General features: G+C 39.2%; 1 protein-coding gene across 1 annotated transcript in view; it reads right to left on the reverse strand.

The window, feature by feature from the left end:
* Window positions 1-311: 311 nt before the first annotated feature.
* Window positions 312-17922, reverse strand: part of LOC118269747 (high-affinity choline transporter 1) — a 30974-nt gene continuing 13363 nt past the window's right edge. The window contains exons 5-11 of the mRNA XM_035585025.2: window positions 15179-15322; window positions 14474-14628; window positions 14268-14397; window positions 13988-14186; window positions 13105-13239; window positions 9063-9335; window positions 312-2796 (exon numbers count right to left, since the gene is read on the reverse strand). Coding sequence (XP_035440918.2) covers window positions 2478-2796; window positions 9063-9335; window positions 13105-13239; window positions 13988-14186; window positions 14268-14397; window positions 14474-14628; window positions 15179-15322 — 1355 coding nt within the window. The 3' untranslated portion in view covers window positions 312-2477. The remainder of the gene's footprint in view (window positions 2797-9062; window positions 9336-13104; window positions 13240-13987; window positions 14187-14267; window positions 14398-14473; window positions 14629-15178; window positions 15323-17922) is intronic.

The raw sequence follows: 17922 nt of genomic DNA on the forward strand, positions 1-17922 counted from the left end.
CTAGGTAATTGGATTTATCTTGAAATACTCGAACCTCGCCTAGAATGCTACGACTACAACTACAACTGTATTCGAATAAATACTCACTATAAAGTATGTCGTTGTATTTCTCAACCTGGCTATAAGGTATTTTCACCTCTATTACAATATCTGATAAATAAGGTACTTGTTAGAGTTGTAAGATGAATCCTTGGCCAATAACCTGACAGAGTATTAATGGAAGGAGAGATAAGGAATACCTAAGAGTAAGGAATAGGAGAAGGAATGAATAGTTGAGTGAGTTCAGAGGATGTAGACAAAATAAAGTAAAGTCAACATGCTATATGTTTTATTTGATGTCGCCGGGGCGACAGCGGAATTCACAACGTTACACATATTTTTACACATTTTTTCATTTTCAAAATATTCAACAAGAACTAGGAATAAGTCAATAGTAGGTATATCTACTAGCTAACAGTGGGGAGTCGCTCCCTGACCCTCCGCTACTTAACCACAACTTAATTATAAATATACATCACTTAGAAACAGAATTATACTTGTAAATAGATTTTATATAAACAGGCTCAAAAATTAATCTAGAATAAAAAAGTAAATCTAAAAGAACATGTATACTAAACTTATATTTGTGATTGCAAAAAGTATAACAAATGCATAGAATATATCTGTATAACAACATCAATATATTATTAGCAAGGTATATATGTCTGTATGTCTGTATATACAGATCAGGAAGCGTCTCCGAAGAACAACAACGAGACCTATACTACCTTACTCTATGATATGTACGTTCCACACTAAACACTATGATATGTATAGTTACGTAAGTCACATACAGATTGATATGTCTCAAGTTCATAGTCTTAGCACAGGTTAGGCAGGTATCACATCATATACATATATCTTTATATATCCGCAACGAATCGTAAACATTTCCATAACGTGTAAACTCTGTTATCAAAAACAATTTGAAAGCTTCGTAATGTATCAAATGTGGCAACTGTTTACCTACACAATACCTCGTCGCCTGTACATGTAGTGACATGTAGCGTTACTCTCTACTTAGTAAACACGTACGGTTTGCACCCAAAAGGATAAAAGTTGCCAAAGTTGACAGTATCATCTAATGGCAAGGTACAACTTTAGTGGAATACTTAGAAACAGTTGAAAAAGCTTTAAACATGGACATATAAACACGCATATAGAGTAATGAGTCGTCCGGTAGTCCGGGGCAGACACGACAATACTGAGAACACCGATACACGTATAATTTCAAAAATACCAATTACATATTACTAGTGGCGACGCCCGTACCGCGCCGTAGTGTCAGAAGCTCTTTCATTACCGTATTACTTGTCCCTATATATATTATACACAGAGATACAAACAGTAACGCTATATATGTATAACTCGGCGTTTTGTTCCTTTTACTTATAATTCAGCAGATTTTAGGCCCATTGTGTTGGTGATATAACATCGCGTGGATAGAATGATACTGTCTCCATATTCATTACTATATTCCTTTATACTTTGGTCTACATACACGTACAATACACAGGGTGCACTTACACGTGCCCGCTCTGAACATTTATATATAATATACTCATACATATATCTCTATACAACGTAAACATTTGCACTAGAAAACAAAGCTTACAAAATAATGTCGCCGCTAACTCGTATAGATTACGCTAGGTAAATATATTTGTATATAGTTGGTGCGGACTTCTGATATAAATAATTTATTTGTTTATAATATCCACTTGCATGTCGGAGCGACCTGCACCGTGCACACTACACAGCACACACACACACTCGCATGTCGCATGTTTGGTCGCCTCCTCTACTGCACGCACACACTTACACCGTGTCTCTATAAGCACATGAACTCTGTGCTCCTCTCTACATTAATTGACTTAAATAAGGAATCGTCATCAATATAAATTATATTATATAATATATATATAAACTCTCTAACAACGAATATAATTCACATCTTGATATGTATGAGTTGCAACATTTCGTAATATATTTCTTTATATTTCACTACAAAATAATTCAGCTTAATTCATTTTTACATCAACTATTAAACATACACCTATTGCTTTATGCATTATTCCTACACGATAATATATAATTGTTTAAATATAGTTATGTCAGTTTGCTTGCGTCGTCATTACTCGTTCGTATATGTATGTACCTATGTACTAGGTGTGTATGTATACATGTACAGAATGTTCGATTGCAGGAAGATACGGATGATATGGTTCGTTTCGATCGTCTTGAGCATAACATTGTAGTCGTTATTTGCAAAAATACTGATTTTTTCTGTTCCATACTTCGATGTAACGACCTTATCGACTTTAAATGAAAAGTAAGAAATAGTAAAATTCTCGGAAAATATAACCCCGCTATGGAGCGAGCTCGTCGGTGGCGGCTCCTGGCGGCGGCTGAGAGAACTAATAAAGGTACTTATCGTCTCAGAAAGCCGTTTGCTTGCCGAAGGGCTGCACGGGCGGGGGCGCGCTGCTGCTGCCGAACAGGGGCGTGGGCCCGTCGTTGGGGTCGTCCAGGTCGTCGTCGTCGGGCTCCAGCGCGGGGTTGATGCGCCCGCACTTCTCGTCGGGCCCCACCAGCGTGGACGCGGCCCCGTACAGCCTGCCTGGAACTCCTCCCAGCACCGACATCTGCTCGCCCGCCTCCGAAGGCTCGTCGACGCGCCGGATGTCTTCAGGGATGTTCACAACACAGTTGAAGTAGTCGGACTCGGGGCTCAGGTAGCCGCCGTTGAACAGGAACCTGCGGACCACGACACATTGACCATCTACTCTCACACACACGACACACGAAAGGTTACAGTGTCACTGCTTATGACGGCAGCCTGCAGCCGCGGCTGACATTTGATAGGAAACGTAGCACGTTCCGTGACTGCGCTGATTGCTTCCTAATTGTTTGAAAGTCTAGCAATGTTCGATAAGAAACATTTACCCGCCATTCATCGGCAAACATGGCATTACATCATTATATACACTCGACGGGAAAAACTTAATATTTATTGAAGACAGAAGTGAACAATAAAAAGTTGCACAAAATTAATTACCAATTTACTTAATTAAGGAAATTATTATATACCCTTGTATTCCTCGCAGTATATTATATAGTTTAAGACATAAAGTAATTTACTGATCACCTCTATGTGACCCGAGCAGTTTCGTAGTGTGCCTCAATTGATGCCTTAATTACGTACCTAGCTATTATAGCTAATGAATTATATGGTGGAAATTGAAATTGCTTAATTATGTTTGACATTAATTGCTTTTATATTGACCTGTATTCAAAAAGCAGTAATACGCACCGTAATGTGTATACTCGATCACATTTAGGGAGGATACTGTGACTCTTGGTATTTGAAGTTACTAATATTCAGAGTGAATTGTAACTAGACGTTTTCCTCTCAGGAGGTGATAATACAGCTAATTTTATTTTATTTTTGTACTTTATTGATGTTTATTGTCAAAAACCGAAATTCCTGAGATCTTAGAAACTAGCTACTTTCGGATCAGTAACCTCAGAGCTAATTTTGTAGGAAATTAGTTGTATTGTCACCTTCCGAGTGGGATACGTCGAATTAGAAGTCACCCTGCATAATAAAAGCATACATATATAAAAGCTTATCCACGTAGTATAGTAGTTAGGTACACTTACATCACCTAGATAGACACAGAAGCCGCTTGAAGTAAACAAACAATATAGTAATAACGTACGAGTCGTGAGCCACTCACTTTCCATCCATTACACATCTCCGACCATCGCTGCTGATCACGAACACTCGCATCAGGTTGCAGTACGACAATCATTTACTTACTTATACTATAATAGTATCCTGTTACTATGATACCGATAGGTATTATAGATATAGCTATAGATAGGCTGTCCCGTGCTGTACAGTATCCGATAAAGCTGTGTAATCAGTCTTATATTTATAGCAGCGCCGTATCTAAGACATTTTTTTCTTAAATCGGTGTTTGTACAAACATTTCTGCATAATATTGTGTAATAATAACCTGTAAACTATCCCATGCAAAAGAGGAAAGACCTATTTTCTTGAGGATTAGTAATCAGTGACTATGCTTGCTCCAAAACGGGTTGGGCACAATAAGTGTTACATGTTTATAAAAAAAGAGTTGTGCTGACATTTAATGTATTTACACATAGCAATGATATAGAGAATCTGTTGCTACTTACATAGTTCAGTAGCACTAGACGAAGCAAATGGTTTTAACTCGTCTGAAAGTACATTATGTCTACGTTTTATTGCTCGTTCATACGTTATAGTTCATGAGTTTGGCAGTTCCTGTCTAACTATGGTCTAACTACTCAGAGTACCATCGACACTATGTTAGCCTTTCCATTACTCTCCATTTAGGTCGGTAATGTAATAGTATAGTACTCATTGAAAAATAATGTATACTTTAACTCTACCATGAGTTTGAAGCAATAGTATTTGTCGATAGTAGTAGATTTTACAACGCCTCTACCGGACACCTGTGGAGCTAAAATTTGCCATACAAAAAAATTACGTCGTCACTAGCAACTATCGACAAATACATCATGAGTTTGAAGCAATAGTACGTTATTGCTATAGAGGTACTTGACATTCCCCCGGAAATGACAAAGTAAAATATTGAAATCTAACTTCTTATATCAAAAATCTAGGTAATTTTGTATCTAAAAAAAACAAATACTTATATCATATTACACAACACACTTCGTCTCCACTTCAAAATGAAAGAAACTCGAAATATTCAACATTTTGAATGTCTGTTTGTTAATGTTTGAATGTTTGCTGTTAACATTCACATCACTGCTCCCCGCGTTATATCATAGCACTAAAAGTTAATGTAATAAGTTAATGATAGCTGTCATATAAGTTTACTATCCCACTGAGTTACCATTTAACAGATTTTGTATTAAATCATAAACAGAAATAACAAATATTATAATTAAGCCTCAGTAAGTATAAGTATCAGTAGATTTGAGACATAAGAACTTCATATAAAAATAATAAAAAGTCTTTCTACAATTTATAAATTGTGCGATGTGCGTGGATCTACAGTCATTTATGACAAAGCATTTATATTTCTAACTAATGGCTACTCCGTTGTTAGTCTAGCCTAGTGGCGTGTCTCGATGCCTTCCTCGATAAATGGACTTTTCAACACAAAATAATGATTTAAATTAAACCAGCAATTGCGGAGATTATCGGGTTCAAACAAACCTTTCAGCTTTATATATTAGTATAGATAACAGCTAAGTAAAATGCACAAATATTAATGTTCATACATTAGTTAGAAGTTAGTTACCAATAAACCTAGAAACGCTAATGGCAGATGGCCGCTACGTAATATTGGCAACAACTCCACAACATACACATTTATTGTGTAAGTACATAATGTACATTTACATACATAATACTGTTGAAATTCCCCATGAATTTAAGTTTAATACTTTATAAAACAAACTTTTTTCTTGAGATTTATCGTCATACAAACTAAACGTATAGGTATACAAAATTTATCCGGAGCTGCGGACAACGTAAAAGGTCACCGGGGCTCCGGCTCAAAGCAGGAGAAGGAGCGGGGTGGTTTTTAGTCAGTAAGAGTCTGACACTCCCTACCGCCTCATCCAAGGCGGGAGAAGTAATTGGATGATTTTCCCCCTAAAAAAAAAAAAAGGTACCTATACAAAATTTCAGGTCAATTAGTTTAAGTATCTATGAAGTATAGTATATCTGCTTCTAAATTCAAATGCAAGATTTCACTTCACACATTGCTTGCATGTTAAATAAAAGCTTGTAAAAAGAAGTAGTCAGAGATGCACGCAAATGTCCTATTCTCTTTGCTTGACACCGCAGTCCCTCGTTCGGCAGTCGTTCTTGCAACCACTCGGCCAACAAGGTAACCAGATGTGATAATGTTAGTGTTTAGTACCAATAGTCATAATCATTATAGTGTACATTATCGGTGTAATATTTGAGAAGACATTGCATACGATACTTTATAACAGTAATTATGCAATTAGCTATTACTGGATTGTAACGTGTTTATTAACAAGTGTACAATTTCTATGTATTTACTTAACTGTTTAGTATCCCATCTAGACACGAGACAGTCGATTAACGAAAACTTACATAACTTGTCACAAACTTATCGCAAATATTTGTAAATTGTTCGTTCCTATGTGTCTGTTTCGAGTAGGTAAGTAATAAGAGTGTGTTTTATGGAGGTGACATTTTAACCATGTCAAGTTATTATTCCCATCCATAGCACGCATCTTTTCATATTAAAAACATAGATTAGCTGACTCCATATCCACCAGCGCTAAGCTATATGTACCACTTTCTTTTATCCATGATATGTACCAATGAATATGACTGATGGAAGCCAAACGCATCCAGCGCCACGTAGTAAAAAAGCACCCTAATCTTAGTGCAGGATGTGTGTATTCTAATTTTGAAAATCCTATCCTATTTAAGAATAAAATTTAGCCAAAGTCTTCATGATAAGCATTAGGCAGCCACTTTAAGGACTAATCTACTACTGAGCAATATAACTAGCGAATTAGCACTGTTCCTAAACTCTATTACATCCTAGTACAAATATCTTAATGTAACACGTAACATATACAATATTTGTTCAACCTAAATGTTCCTACTTATGCTAACGTAAGCTCTACTCTACAAGCTCTCAAAGTGAGGCTTTCACATAAACGCTGACAACAGCATTACTAGCAGTATTTCTAACTAACATGCAAACCTTTTATCACATAGAACTGGTAAATTACATCATACTAGCTTCTACCAGCGGCTTTGTCCGCGTTCCCGTGAAATAAATAGTAGATATCCTATCATCCAAGTCAGCTCATACCCTGTCTGTATACCAAATTTCATCCGTTATAATTTCAGCGTTTTTGACGGACAAACATCCAAACAAACAAACAATCAGAATGATCTACAGACGTCAGCCCATGATGCCTTTGAGGTCAAGTTAGTTAATTATCGTCATGAATGAGCTCCCTAATATTAGGGAAAGGACTCGTCATACGGATAATTATGAAAAGCGGAGTCCATAAATATTCTCGGTACATTATCAACAAACATTGTTGCCATGACACCTACACCTAAAACAATCTACTAATACAGTTACACATTGAACCACCCCTTAAATGGATGGAACATGAGAAATTATTTTCTACAACGTCTTTAAAGAAGAAAACTCCTCAATATAAATTACAAACATAAACAAATTGTCAAGTGCGGCGTGAGCACGCTGGTGTAGCGACGCGAGGGTCGGGCAGGCGACCCCATTATACCATCCCCTCGCACTCTGTTCCGAGAGGATGACCTTGTGGCCCTAATGCGGCGGCCGTCGTGTCGGTCGCGGCCGTCGTGCGACCAGCCGCACGTGGGTAACGCGTGTCGGGTGACAACACACGGCGAGTTCAAGCAAGCAGAAGTAAGCACTAAGTAATATTCGACCTAAATTATAACAGTATAAAGTTCCAAATGTAATGTAGGTACCTATTCATAATTTTAAACCGATCGAAATATAAAGAACTTGCCCGTTTTTCACAATTTCAGTAAAGTCGTATCGAAAGAAATAAACAAAATACTTTATTAGTCAGTTGTTCACAGAGCAACAAGAAAACCTACCGACTATATTTGAATACATTTAGTAAATTGACTTGGCTAACTTCCAGAGGTAAAACAAGAAGGGTTCAATAGAGAACATTAACAAATTGATGTTTATATAACAAACAGACTATCCAACAAGATCGGAAGACCTATTTATTTATAACTAGCCTTAATACCAGCCAGATAAATAATTAATTCCGTCTGAGAGGCCGGCCGCAAGTTTGTCGAATATTTGATGAAACGCGTCAAACATTTGGACCAACATTTCTATTATGAAGGCTCGAGTCAAAAGGTTTTCCACCAAATAATATATTTGTGATGAAAGGCGGACAGCCGCCATCACTCAGATGTTTAACTTTGTGATTACATAGACAGATGTTACGAACCACAGATGGAACAAAATTGATTGAAACGCTAAATTATATTGAACTGTTTTGAATCGGCGTTTACCTGTATGTGTATTATTTGTACGTTGTATTTGAGTTAATGGAGATTATAATTTCATTACATTATTTCGTTTATTATTTTAACCGCTTTACAACAATATCTTGACAATAAACATGTTTTAGTTTAGGTTTGTCTTCCTTTTCTTTTTATTCTGGTTTGTAGTAAGTTATTGTCGCAGTCAAGTACCTACCTATATTATTATAATTTCATCAGCTCCCTTTGTACGAGTTTGCTTTACGTTTAATGATACGAGAGCGCTCTGATTGGTTTATTCATTCGAGCCAGACATTCACGTATCTCGTTAAACGTAAAACAAAATCGTACAAAGTCCGCTCATGAAAATTAAATAACTATATCCGAAAGAGTTCCCAATATTTTACATTTGACTGGTAACACCTTACTAGATTAGATAGAATCTAATAACAGAATCGATGTGTTACATTACCGAGTGTCAGTAACCTCGCCAGCAGTGGAGCTCCAGACAAATTGAATCAATCAATTTGTGCGAACGATCGCTCTCACACTGCTACTCTACTTTACATATCCAAGCTTGTCTCGATAAAACAACATTATCATAATTTGATCGCTCACTCATTGAGGACGCGCCCACTCGCTGCAAACACCTCGTTTGCCAACAACAGTTCACTTGGGATGGAAAACAAAAGACAGTGTTTGTCAAACTTCCCAAATTATTTATCCACTTAGCTGATTTGAGGAGAGTTTACTTTGTACGACAAAATACAGCCTTATCAAAGTTTCGACAGACTTGTAAATTAGCTAAATAAAATATACTTTGAGTGGTACCATTTGAGATCAACGAAGACATATTTAAGACGATATCCAACTCTTGAGACAGTCACCAGGTCCCATATGACTTTTTTCAATTCCTGGAAAATGAATAGAAAAGAATAGTTAAGGTACTTACACTGAGAGCCAGGAGATGAAGGCCAGCGTGAACAGCGAGAGTGACATGGCCATGGTCCTGAAGGGGAACAGCTGCACCTCGTTCTCGGCGTCCCAGCCAGGGTAGTGGATGAGGGCGGGCAGCCCCAGCAGCTTCTCGCCGCCAGACAGGCGCACCAGCAGCGCCACGATGTACGCAGCGAGCGACCCGTACGTGTTGCAGTACTTCTTGAAGTGGACCACCATCAGCAGCTGCGGGAACAGGATCACGTACACCAGGTCCGAGCACATCGACCTGTGGGACAATACCCTGGCTTAATACCTCACTTCTCAACACTATGTACCTAATATTTACCTATATTGAATAGTCAGAATAGTATCAATTAACAATAGTATTTCTAAGTTGTCCAATAATAAGGCCACATTCCACGAAGCCATATTTCCATAAATGCCTCCACGCGATGTGTGTGGAGTCTAAAGATTTATATCAAGAAATTACTAAGTTCACAAGAAATATGGTGCCCTAACAAAAACAGCTCATCATTGAAAGGTCATTAATATCTGCGACACTTTAATGAGGCTCGTTCCATGTATTCACTTAAAGCTCAGTATATGTATATTGTATGTAGATGTATTACAGTGGATGGTTGCGCCATGTTCCTTTCCATCACATCCTCGTCCCTGCGAGGGTAATTAGAGCGTCGGCCCTGGCAACATCACGACCCGCGGATTGCGCATCTACAGTTTATGATACCATCAAATGATGAATTGATGGCTCGAACACCTCCAGCGTATAAATTAATACTAATACTAATAGCTGTTCCAATATAAATCGTGCACTCGTATCAATCGGTGCACATTGTGCAATATGAAAATTGTACGAAAATAGAGCAACCGCTCATCTTGGTAGTTGATTGTAATCATCAGCAGTCGCGCGGACGCAACGATTTAATTCGGCACAGAGCCGCTTTAATTGCTCCGATGTTATCAAGAAACAAAGTATAATTATCAGATTAACGATTTCGATTCGAATACAATGCGTAGATTTACTTTATTTACAGTTTGAGGCAATGCGTACTACAACGCGGCTTGGTTTCGCAATAAGTCTATTTTAAAAACAAACAAGCCCGTGTTTCCCCGCGGCACAGTAATATTAGCCGAGTTTAAATTTTCAATTCACCCCCACTCGCCCCCGCCGCGGGCCGCGGGGTGACTGGGGTTCAGTTCCCGGTAGAGCACGGTGTGGCGTCCAATTTCGATGCAGGTGTGAGACGGATTCAATCGACCGTGTGCCGGGAGCGCGCCGCCGCCGGCTGTACCTGCAGGGGGCACCGGGTGAACGGGCGCACGGGGCCGTGATGTTAAGCTGATTACATTTTTAATGGCCTTTTTAGAACTCAAGATTTTCAAAGGTGGTTCATGTTTTTCTGTTTCGTTTTGTGAACAGAGTTTTCTCTTTTAAGTTTGTGTCCGATTCGTCATGTAAGCTTAAAACCAATTCTGGTTTTATGTGTTATATTAGGTTGCCTGTGTGTGCTAGTTACTTGACAACTTTGCCTAAATGTAATAAGAAAGAGATTTCTACAGTCTATAATTGTACAAGGATCGGCACAACCCTACGATCACGTGAGATTAGAGATGTGCTAGCACTACGTACAAGCCGGCGCCGGGGATTAAGTTTCAATTAACAGCTCGCTGCTGCCTCCAGAGGTGATCCCTCGCGGAGTGTACACGGGCCTCCTATTTCAAACGTTTACTTAAGCTCGTTAGATCAAATCTCGAATGGAAGGGTCCTCCGATGTGTACCTTGTTAGATTGTGTTACCTTGTAATTTGACCGTGTTTGTCTCAGAGAGACCTGGGAATATGGAATACGTATAACGACAGAAATATTATACTTTGAAGATGATGGTTGGAAGGAGATCAGATGTCATAAGCTACGTATATTGTAAATGTTTATGGACTCAGGCCTGCAATTAACTACACAACATTAAATATAGAGGATAAAGCCTACTCCTCACAAATGTTAATTTATAGAACGATCGATGGGCATGAAAATAATCTTTCACCTGTTCGTCTATTAATTAGGTATACACTATTAGCCAAACTTTGCTGGTCATTCAAAACCCTAGATTTGAATAAAAGAAAGAAAAACAACCACTATAGATACAGGCCCTAGGTTCCCTATCCTCGAAGGTCCCTTGCATCATGTGCCCAATATAATGAGTCGTCATCAGCGCCATTATTTCAATAACGCTCGATTACCGATTACCGATTACCATATATTTTCGGTATCGCCATCACCGCTCGTCGGCCGATGTGTGTCAATGGCCGACTCGTAATGGGTCTGTGTAACACCGACGGCCACTTCGCCATTATATACTTCTCGCTATGTATTTACATATATCTTGACAATTTTACATGTTCGAGAGTTTATCTAGATAGCAATATTTGCTGAAGTATCCGAAGCTCTTGATTTCGATTCTACAAGACTGAAATTGTATGTAAGATACTCCAAAATCAGACTCTTTGATAGAATAAGATATTCTTGACATTCTATCCATGCATTTAGCTGTCGTAAATATTGTATAACGTCGACAGTGTATACTTTAGAAATGATTACTCCCATTTCTTAGTTCAAGGTCGTAACATTTGTAACGTATACACTTTACAAGTACTGCTAAATGAAGAGAATACGCTTATATATGCACTTTCAATCAGAACCGACATGTTGCTTTTCCAGTCAGTAAGTTAGTATTTACAGTCAGTAAGTAACATGATTGGTGCGGCGGCGGCAGCCGGGGCGAGCAGTCACTATTGATTTATGGCCCCAGCCACGCCAAAATGTATGGCACATAGCCATATAGGTGTTTGTCTATCACCTGTGTACTGCAGTACTAAGATTAAATCTAGTACGTCCTATTTAATGTGTAAGAGAAGAGCTTCAGTAGCCAATAATAAGTGCAAACATCACACAAAACACGAAACTCAAGCAAGACTAGGACGAGTCGCTGGATTAACAGCAAACATCTGATAGAATAGGTTTTTCTTCCAAACGTTTTCATGCCATTACTTAGCGACCTCCATACATTGTATACACTAACTATGTAGTTAATATTTAACGTAGGTACACGTATCGGCCTATGTACGCTGTGCCTATATCCCACTATAAAGCCATCGGAACATCATGAATTCAAATCCCAACGATGAAACAACGGAAATGGAAAGAATTTGATTTCTAAAATATTGTGCTGTAAATCACGTTCTATGTGACAACATTGTAAGGTTCCTGTGATGTGTGGCTGTGGAGGTGTGTGACAAAGGAGGAATGAGGAGTGAGGATCAAGTGGAGGGACAAGTCGATGTCAAGTGTCGACCTCCTCGAGTGGCGCGGGTTAGGGGACTCGGGGCCACGTCTTGTGGAGGGGGAGTTACTGCTAATGAGGCAAATACTTTGATGAGCTGTTTAATAAATAACTAACTCTGTGTGTGTATTCCACTTACTTTTGTGTGTTGACACGTTGTCATACGCATAAAGATGTATTTTCGGTTGAATGTACCTAGTAGATAGAAGTGGTAGGTATATCTCGACCATTTTACCCTGAACAAAATCCCATAGCAATGTTACTTTACGTTGTTTGATGTATTGTACAAATCCACCGCCTGATACTATAATCATAGCACGTTGCCGCTGCGCTACAAGCTGCAATGTTAGTTACTGTGTATTTGCACACAATGGTGCCACTAGCAGGCCTTGCATAATAATTATTATTATGAAAATTTACTTCACTGCACGGTTAGTGCAATTACTGAAGTGTTTCAGTTTTCAGTTATTCAATACAGAATTATTATTTTTAACCTTATACATACACATTTATGTTTTACCTAGCTTAGCCTTTTTCTTTTTAGTTTGCATAGTTTAGTAGACATAATATTGACTAGATGTCACTAGTTGTAACATAGTTCGGTGATGCATGTTACAAACTGCTATCATGGCTCCAATTCCCGTCGAATAGTCCACACTGTCCAAGATATGTAGTAAGTCTTAGAGCGGGGTTCACTTACCAGAGTCCGTATATGGATGGGATGGTGAGCGCCATGAGCGTGGCCAGCGCGCCCACCACCAGGATGGACACCCGCATCACCCAGATGATCTCCATCTCCGACGCGTTCTGCCGGAAGATCAGCTTGTACACGTTCCTGGGGGAGAAGAGACTGGTTCAGGAACCTGATCTACCACACTTTCCCTTCAAACTTACCTATGTGAACGTAGGTACTCAAATTACAAGGGACCACCCTATAAATTTCCAACATCGGCACCATCTTGGACATCCTACTAATATCAATATTAGTTTTAGTCAGGCAAAGAGAAATAACATTGAGACAAGTAATCGGCCAAATGCAATGTTTTCCGATATAAAATGTCGACTATGGTTGAAGAACCAGAAGATACATTGTACGTAATGAAACACGTGTCGTCTGAAAGGTTGATCGATCGGCCCCAACCTCACGTCCCATCCTAATGTCCCCGGTGGTGGTAAAAAGCTACTTTATTCCGTGCGGGCCGTAAACGGTAAGAGGTACGAGCTCCTGGCAGTCTCACTATCAATGTACGTACTGATATCACAATCAGGAAATATTAAAAAGTAGGTAATTAGATCGAATAATATTAGTGATATTCTTAAATGTCATCATCCATTATTTGTTTTTTTAGTCGACCAATAAGAACAATTCTCAGTGCGTTAGCGATAAACTCCAAACGTACATAACACGAGCCAGTAAACAGGAAAACTATAAATAAGTACTAACGCACAGTTCAATTCGAGATAAATGAATAGGTACCCTACTTCTGTGCTCTTATCCGTAAACTGTAGCAACATTTAAAATAACACGACACAACAGTTTTAATTGAAACATGAACTATATGAAACAGAATATTTCCTCTTACCTGGCGAACATGGAACTGGCGCTGAGCACGCTGGAGTCTGCCGAGGACATGACGGCTGCGGAGACGGCTCCCAGCCCGAAGAAGGACACGAAGTCCGGCGTGAGGTGCTGCAGCACCAGCGGCAGGATCATGGACGTCTGCTCCGACGTCAGCTCGCCGTCCGCCGTCAGCTCGCCGCGGTAGTCTGTCTCGTTCCATGCTGAGAGGGGCATTCAATAGTATCTTGTGTCATTCAGTGACCTGGTCTAATAGAAACAGTAGGATTGATCAATGAGCTTACCAGTGCCCTTAGCAATGGCTCCAATGAGCACAGGCGGGATGGCCATGATGATGCAGCCGAAGGCGGCCACGTACGACAGGATCTGAGCGCGCCCCGCTGTCTTACTGCTCAGCACGCGTTGGAAGTACACCTAGGGACACGAAGCATGTTGCACTCAACCAGCCAATTAACCAACAACATCTAACTGAATCAAGTGGAATACTGACCTGCCAAGGGATCCCTCCGAAGACGAGCAGCAGTCCGTAGTCGATGTAGAACCAGTAGTAGTTGGACTCCACCTTGCCGATCCAGTCCACCTCCATGGAGCTGAGCGGCTTCACGTGCTCGTTGGCCCACGCGAACGGTATGCACATCCACAGACCTGACCAAGGAGAGTGATGGTAGAAACAAATACAGAAAGACAGCTACCTCATTATTTACACCCTTTCAACAGTTATGTTAGGTGAAGTATTATGAACTGAAAGCTGTTACTGCGTCCTTAACCAAGTACCTACAAATAGTTACCGACATTGTCTCATTTTACCTTCATCGATATTTTTTCATTCTCGTTTCATTTCTTTAACGATTATAGCAAGTAAAAACTTGTGTAATATATTATATTCTACATATTGTTCACTGATATGCATGATATTTTAATTAGTTTAATTATTTATTATGATTAATTTAATGTGTAGTTTAGCAAGAGATGGCGTTACCTGTCAGTTAGACAATAATAATGTTTTAAAAGCTAAAGACACAATAGCTGAAATAATAAAAGCTGATTTTTTATGTTAAATGGGCCAACGTTACGGCCGCTATCTCGCCTGATGGTAAGTGATGATGCGGCCTATGATGGAGCACGTCTGCCCATAAGCAACCTATTCACTCGGGCTTTGAAGACACCCAGGTTAACTCGGCTGCTGGTGACTTACCAATGAAGATGCAGAACAGCTGTATGACGTCGGTGTAGGCGACGGAGTAGAGGCCGCCGAACAGCGTGTAGAAGACTGCCACGCACGCGGAGAATATCACCGAGGTGCGGTGGTCCATGTCGATGATCACTGCCAGCGTCGCTCCTGGGACGAAACATACACTTGAGCAACTCCTGGTCTATTCCAAACCAGGCTACGGTGCTGAGTTTTATCTAGGTAACCAGGTAAGGTGTTCCACAAAACCTACGTGTTGTTATCAGACCCATTATCCAATATCTAGGGATACTCGTACCAAACTATCAAGCCGACGACGAATACCTTGTATGTGTGTTAGTGACAATTAGGATTAAGTCATCAGTAACTAAATTTTAATTTAATTTATCGAAATGTTTTTTCTGGGAATAGAACCGATATTACAACTTGTAACTCAGACTCTTTTTTAACATAGCGTAAATATAGTTTTTCTGAAACTAATCTAAACAAAATTTCATAACCCATTTCTACAAGTTAAACAATACGTAATCAGTTACTCCAAAACTTGAATTACCGCGTAACAAAAACTAAAGTAAACAATAGCTAGTACTCAATCACAATAACTTACTACATTGTACATTGTACACATTGTAGATTTCCCCAGAGTACGAGTTGGTATTTGAATAAATATAACGTGTTTTAATTAACTTTATTCAAAGAGAAACATATTTCTTTTTACACAACTACAGTGGAATAATTTTATATATCAGTTGGCATTTGAAGCGAGGCGCGACGGTGGTTGGGTTGGGTTCATAAGTAAGTAATATATAAAGATGTGTGTGATAATACGTCACTCCCTGAGACGCGCACACAAGGGGATCCGACAAGCTCATTACTTCAGATTATTAACGTGCAAATTTTGCATCATTTTAGTCGATTCATACAAAAATCGTAGTTGGGTAAAGTGTGATTTAGTTTTGTCTGACGGGGTATGAAAAAATCTAATTAGTTCGTCAGTTAGGTAATGAAAAAATAAGATAACAATATTTAGATAAAACGAATCAAAGTTTAGGAGTTGGAGCAAATACGTAATTTCTACGTATAAAATGTACCTAGAAATGACGTCTCGCGATATTTCAAATCGATAAATCTTCAAAAGTATTCGTTTCCCTAAGAAAAAGAAAAATACGTGTCTACTATTTAAAAATAATTTACAAGACGGACATTAAAAGAAAAATTAGTCATCTATACTAATGAAGTACCTTCATACAACAGATAATTCAATGACTTGATGATGAGTAACACTTGATGTTAATGACGATAATGACTTATCTATGAAGTGACTCGTTTATTATCGCGTTGGGTTTTCCTATCAACACCTAAATTCTAGTTAATAGTAATAAAGTATTGAATTCCATGTAAAAGGAATATCGACCAAACGAGTAGATAAACACACCGCGCGTGTAATGAGGTGTCGGTAAGGCACCAAAGTTATAGACTTAGCCTAAAGGATTAGCGAGCTGAAGCCACTTCAGCTCGCTCGCTCGTGGGCCGGTCACATTGGTCGGAGAACCGATGACCGTTGGGGTAGACGTGGTCTTGAATGGGATCGGATTATCTACAAAATCAGGTCCCAAATATACCCAACTAGCAAACCCGGCGAACTCCGTTTCGCCACCAATTGATTTTCCCTGTTTTCCTGCGTTTCTCTTAAAAATTTTCAGAATTTTCTTTGCTATAAACCTCACGGTGCCCGAGACCTTTCCAACGAATGCAAAACCGTGGAAATCGGTTCGTGCGTTCTGGAGTTATAGCGTAGGAAAGATAACCCGCCTTTTTTATTTAATAGATGACATTATTTTGGTTCTTATAACACCTAATAACAATCTTGAGACATAATGTTGAGTCCACAATCAATATTAATCCAATGAAGGTAATAGCCAACCTCCATGAAATGACAGTTCCCGCCAGTAAGCGACACGGTAATACGTGGATAATGACAGATAGCCGCTGCCGGTGCCCCACAAACCTACTTCACGCACCCCTGACCTTTCTCTCCTAGTTCCCATATATACATTGTTGTGGCGCTTATGTTCTTTAAAACTACTACCGACATCACAATTACTTTCTTATTATTTTATCGGTATAGTAAGTGAATAAATAATAATAACTAATGTCATGTAATATTTCTATTTATAGTTTTGAACACAGGTTTTGAATGTAGATATGTCCTTAATTATATTTCTATCGGTCTTGTAATGGCCGCAAAAAGCTTTAAACAGAGAGGAGTGGAAGGAAGGTGGGGAGGCCTTTGCCCTGCAGTGGGACGATCATGGCTGAAATCTAAATCTTGTAATAAACCGAATACATCTATGATTCAAACGACACTTAGGCGTTCATTAAAGTGTTAATAAACCTTAGTAGCACACAACTACATCTAACTAAGCAATAGATCAATTTGAAAAATATAAACAGTTACATAACAAGTGTGACAACTTAGCTCGTCCTCTAAGAATACCAGTTCAGTTGCTCCTACGTGCCCCGCGCGGTATCGATCCGCCTCGATTTGGCTCGAGCCGAGCTGACGTGACGTGACGTGACATTGCTGCCAGCCCTGCCAGGGCACAGCCCTAGCTCACGCGACACCCCTACACAACGGGTTTATTTTTAAATCAAACGTAACATTATGTCAATTGTCAACCCTTTTATTCTGTAAAGGGTGAAAATGTGCGTGAATTAAGTTAATATAACACCTACTGTTTACCTGAATT

This window comes from Spodoptera frugiperda, chromosome 30 (genome assembly GCF_023101765.2).
Source record: "Spodoptera frugiperda isolate SF20-4 chromosome 30, AGI-APGP_CSIRO_Sfru_2.0, whole genome shotgun sequence".
Lineage (NCBI taxonomy): Eukaryota > Metazoa > Arthropoda > Insecta > Lepidoptera > Noctuidae > Spodoptera > Spodoptera frugiperda.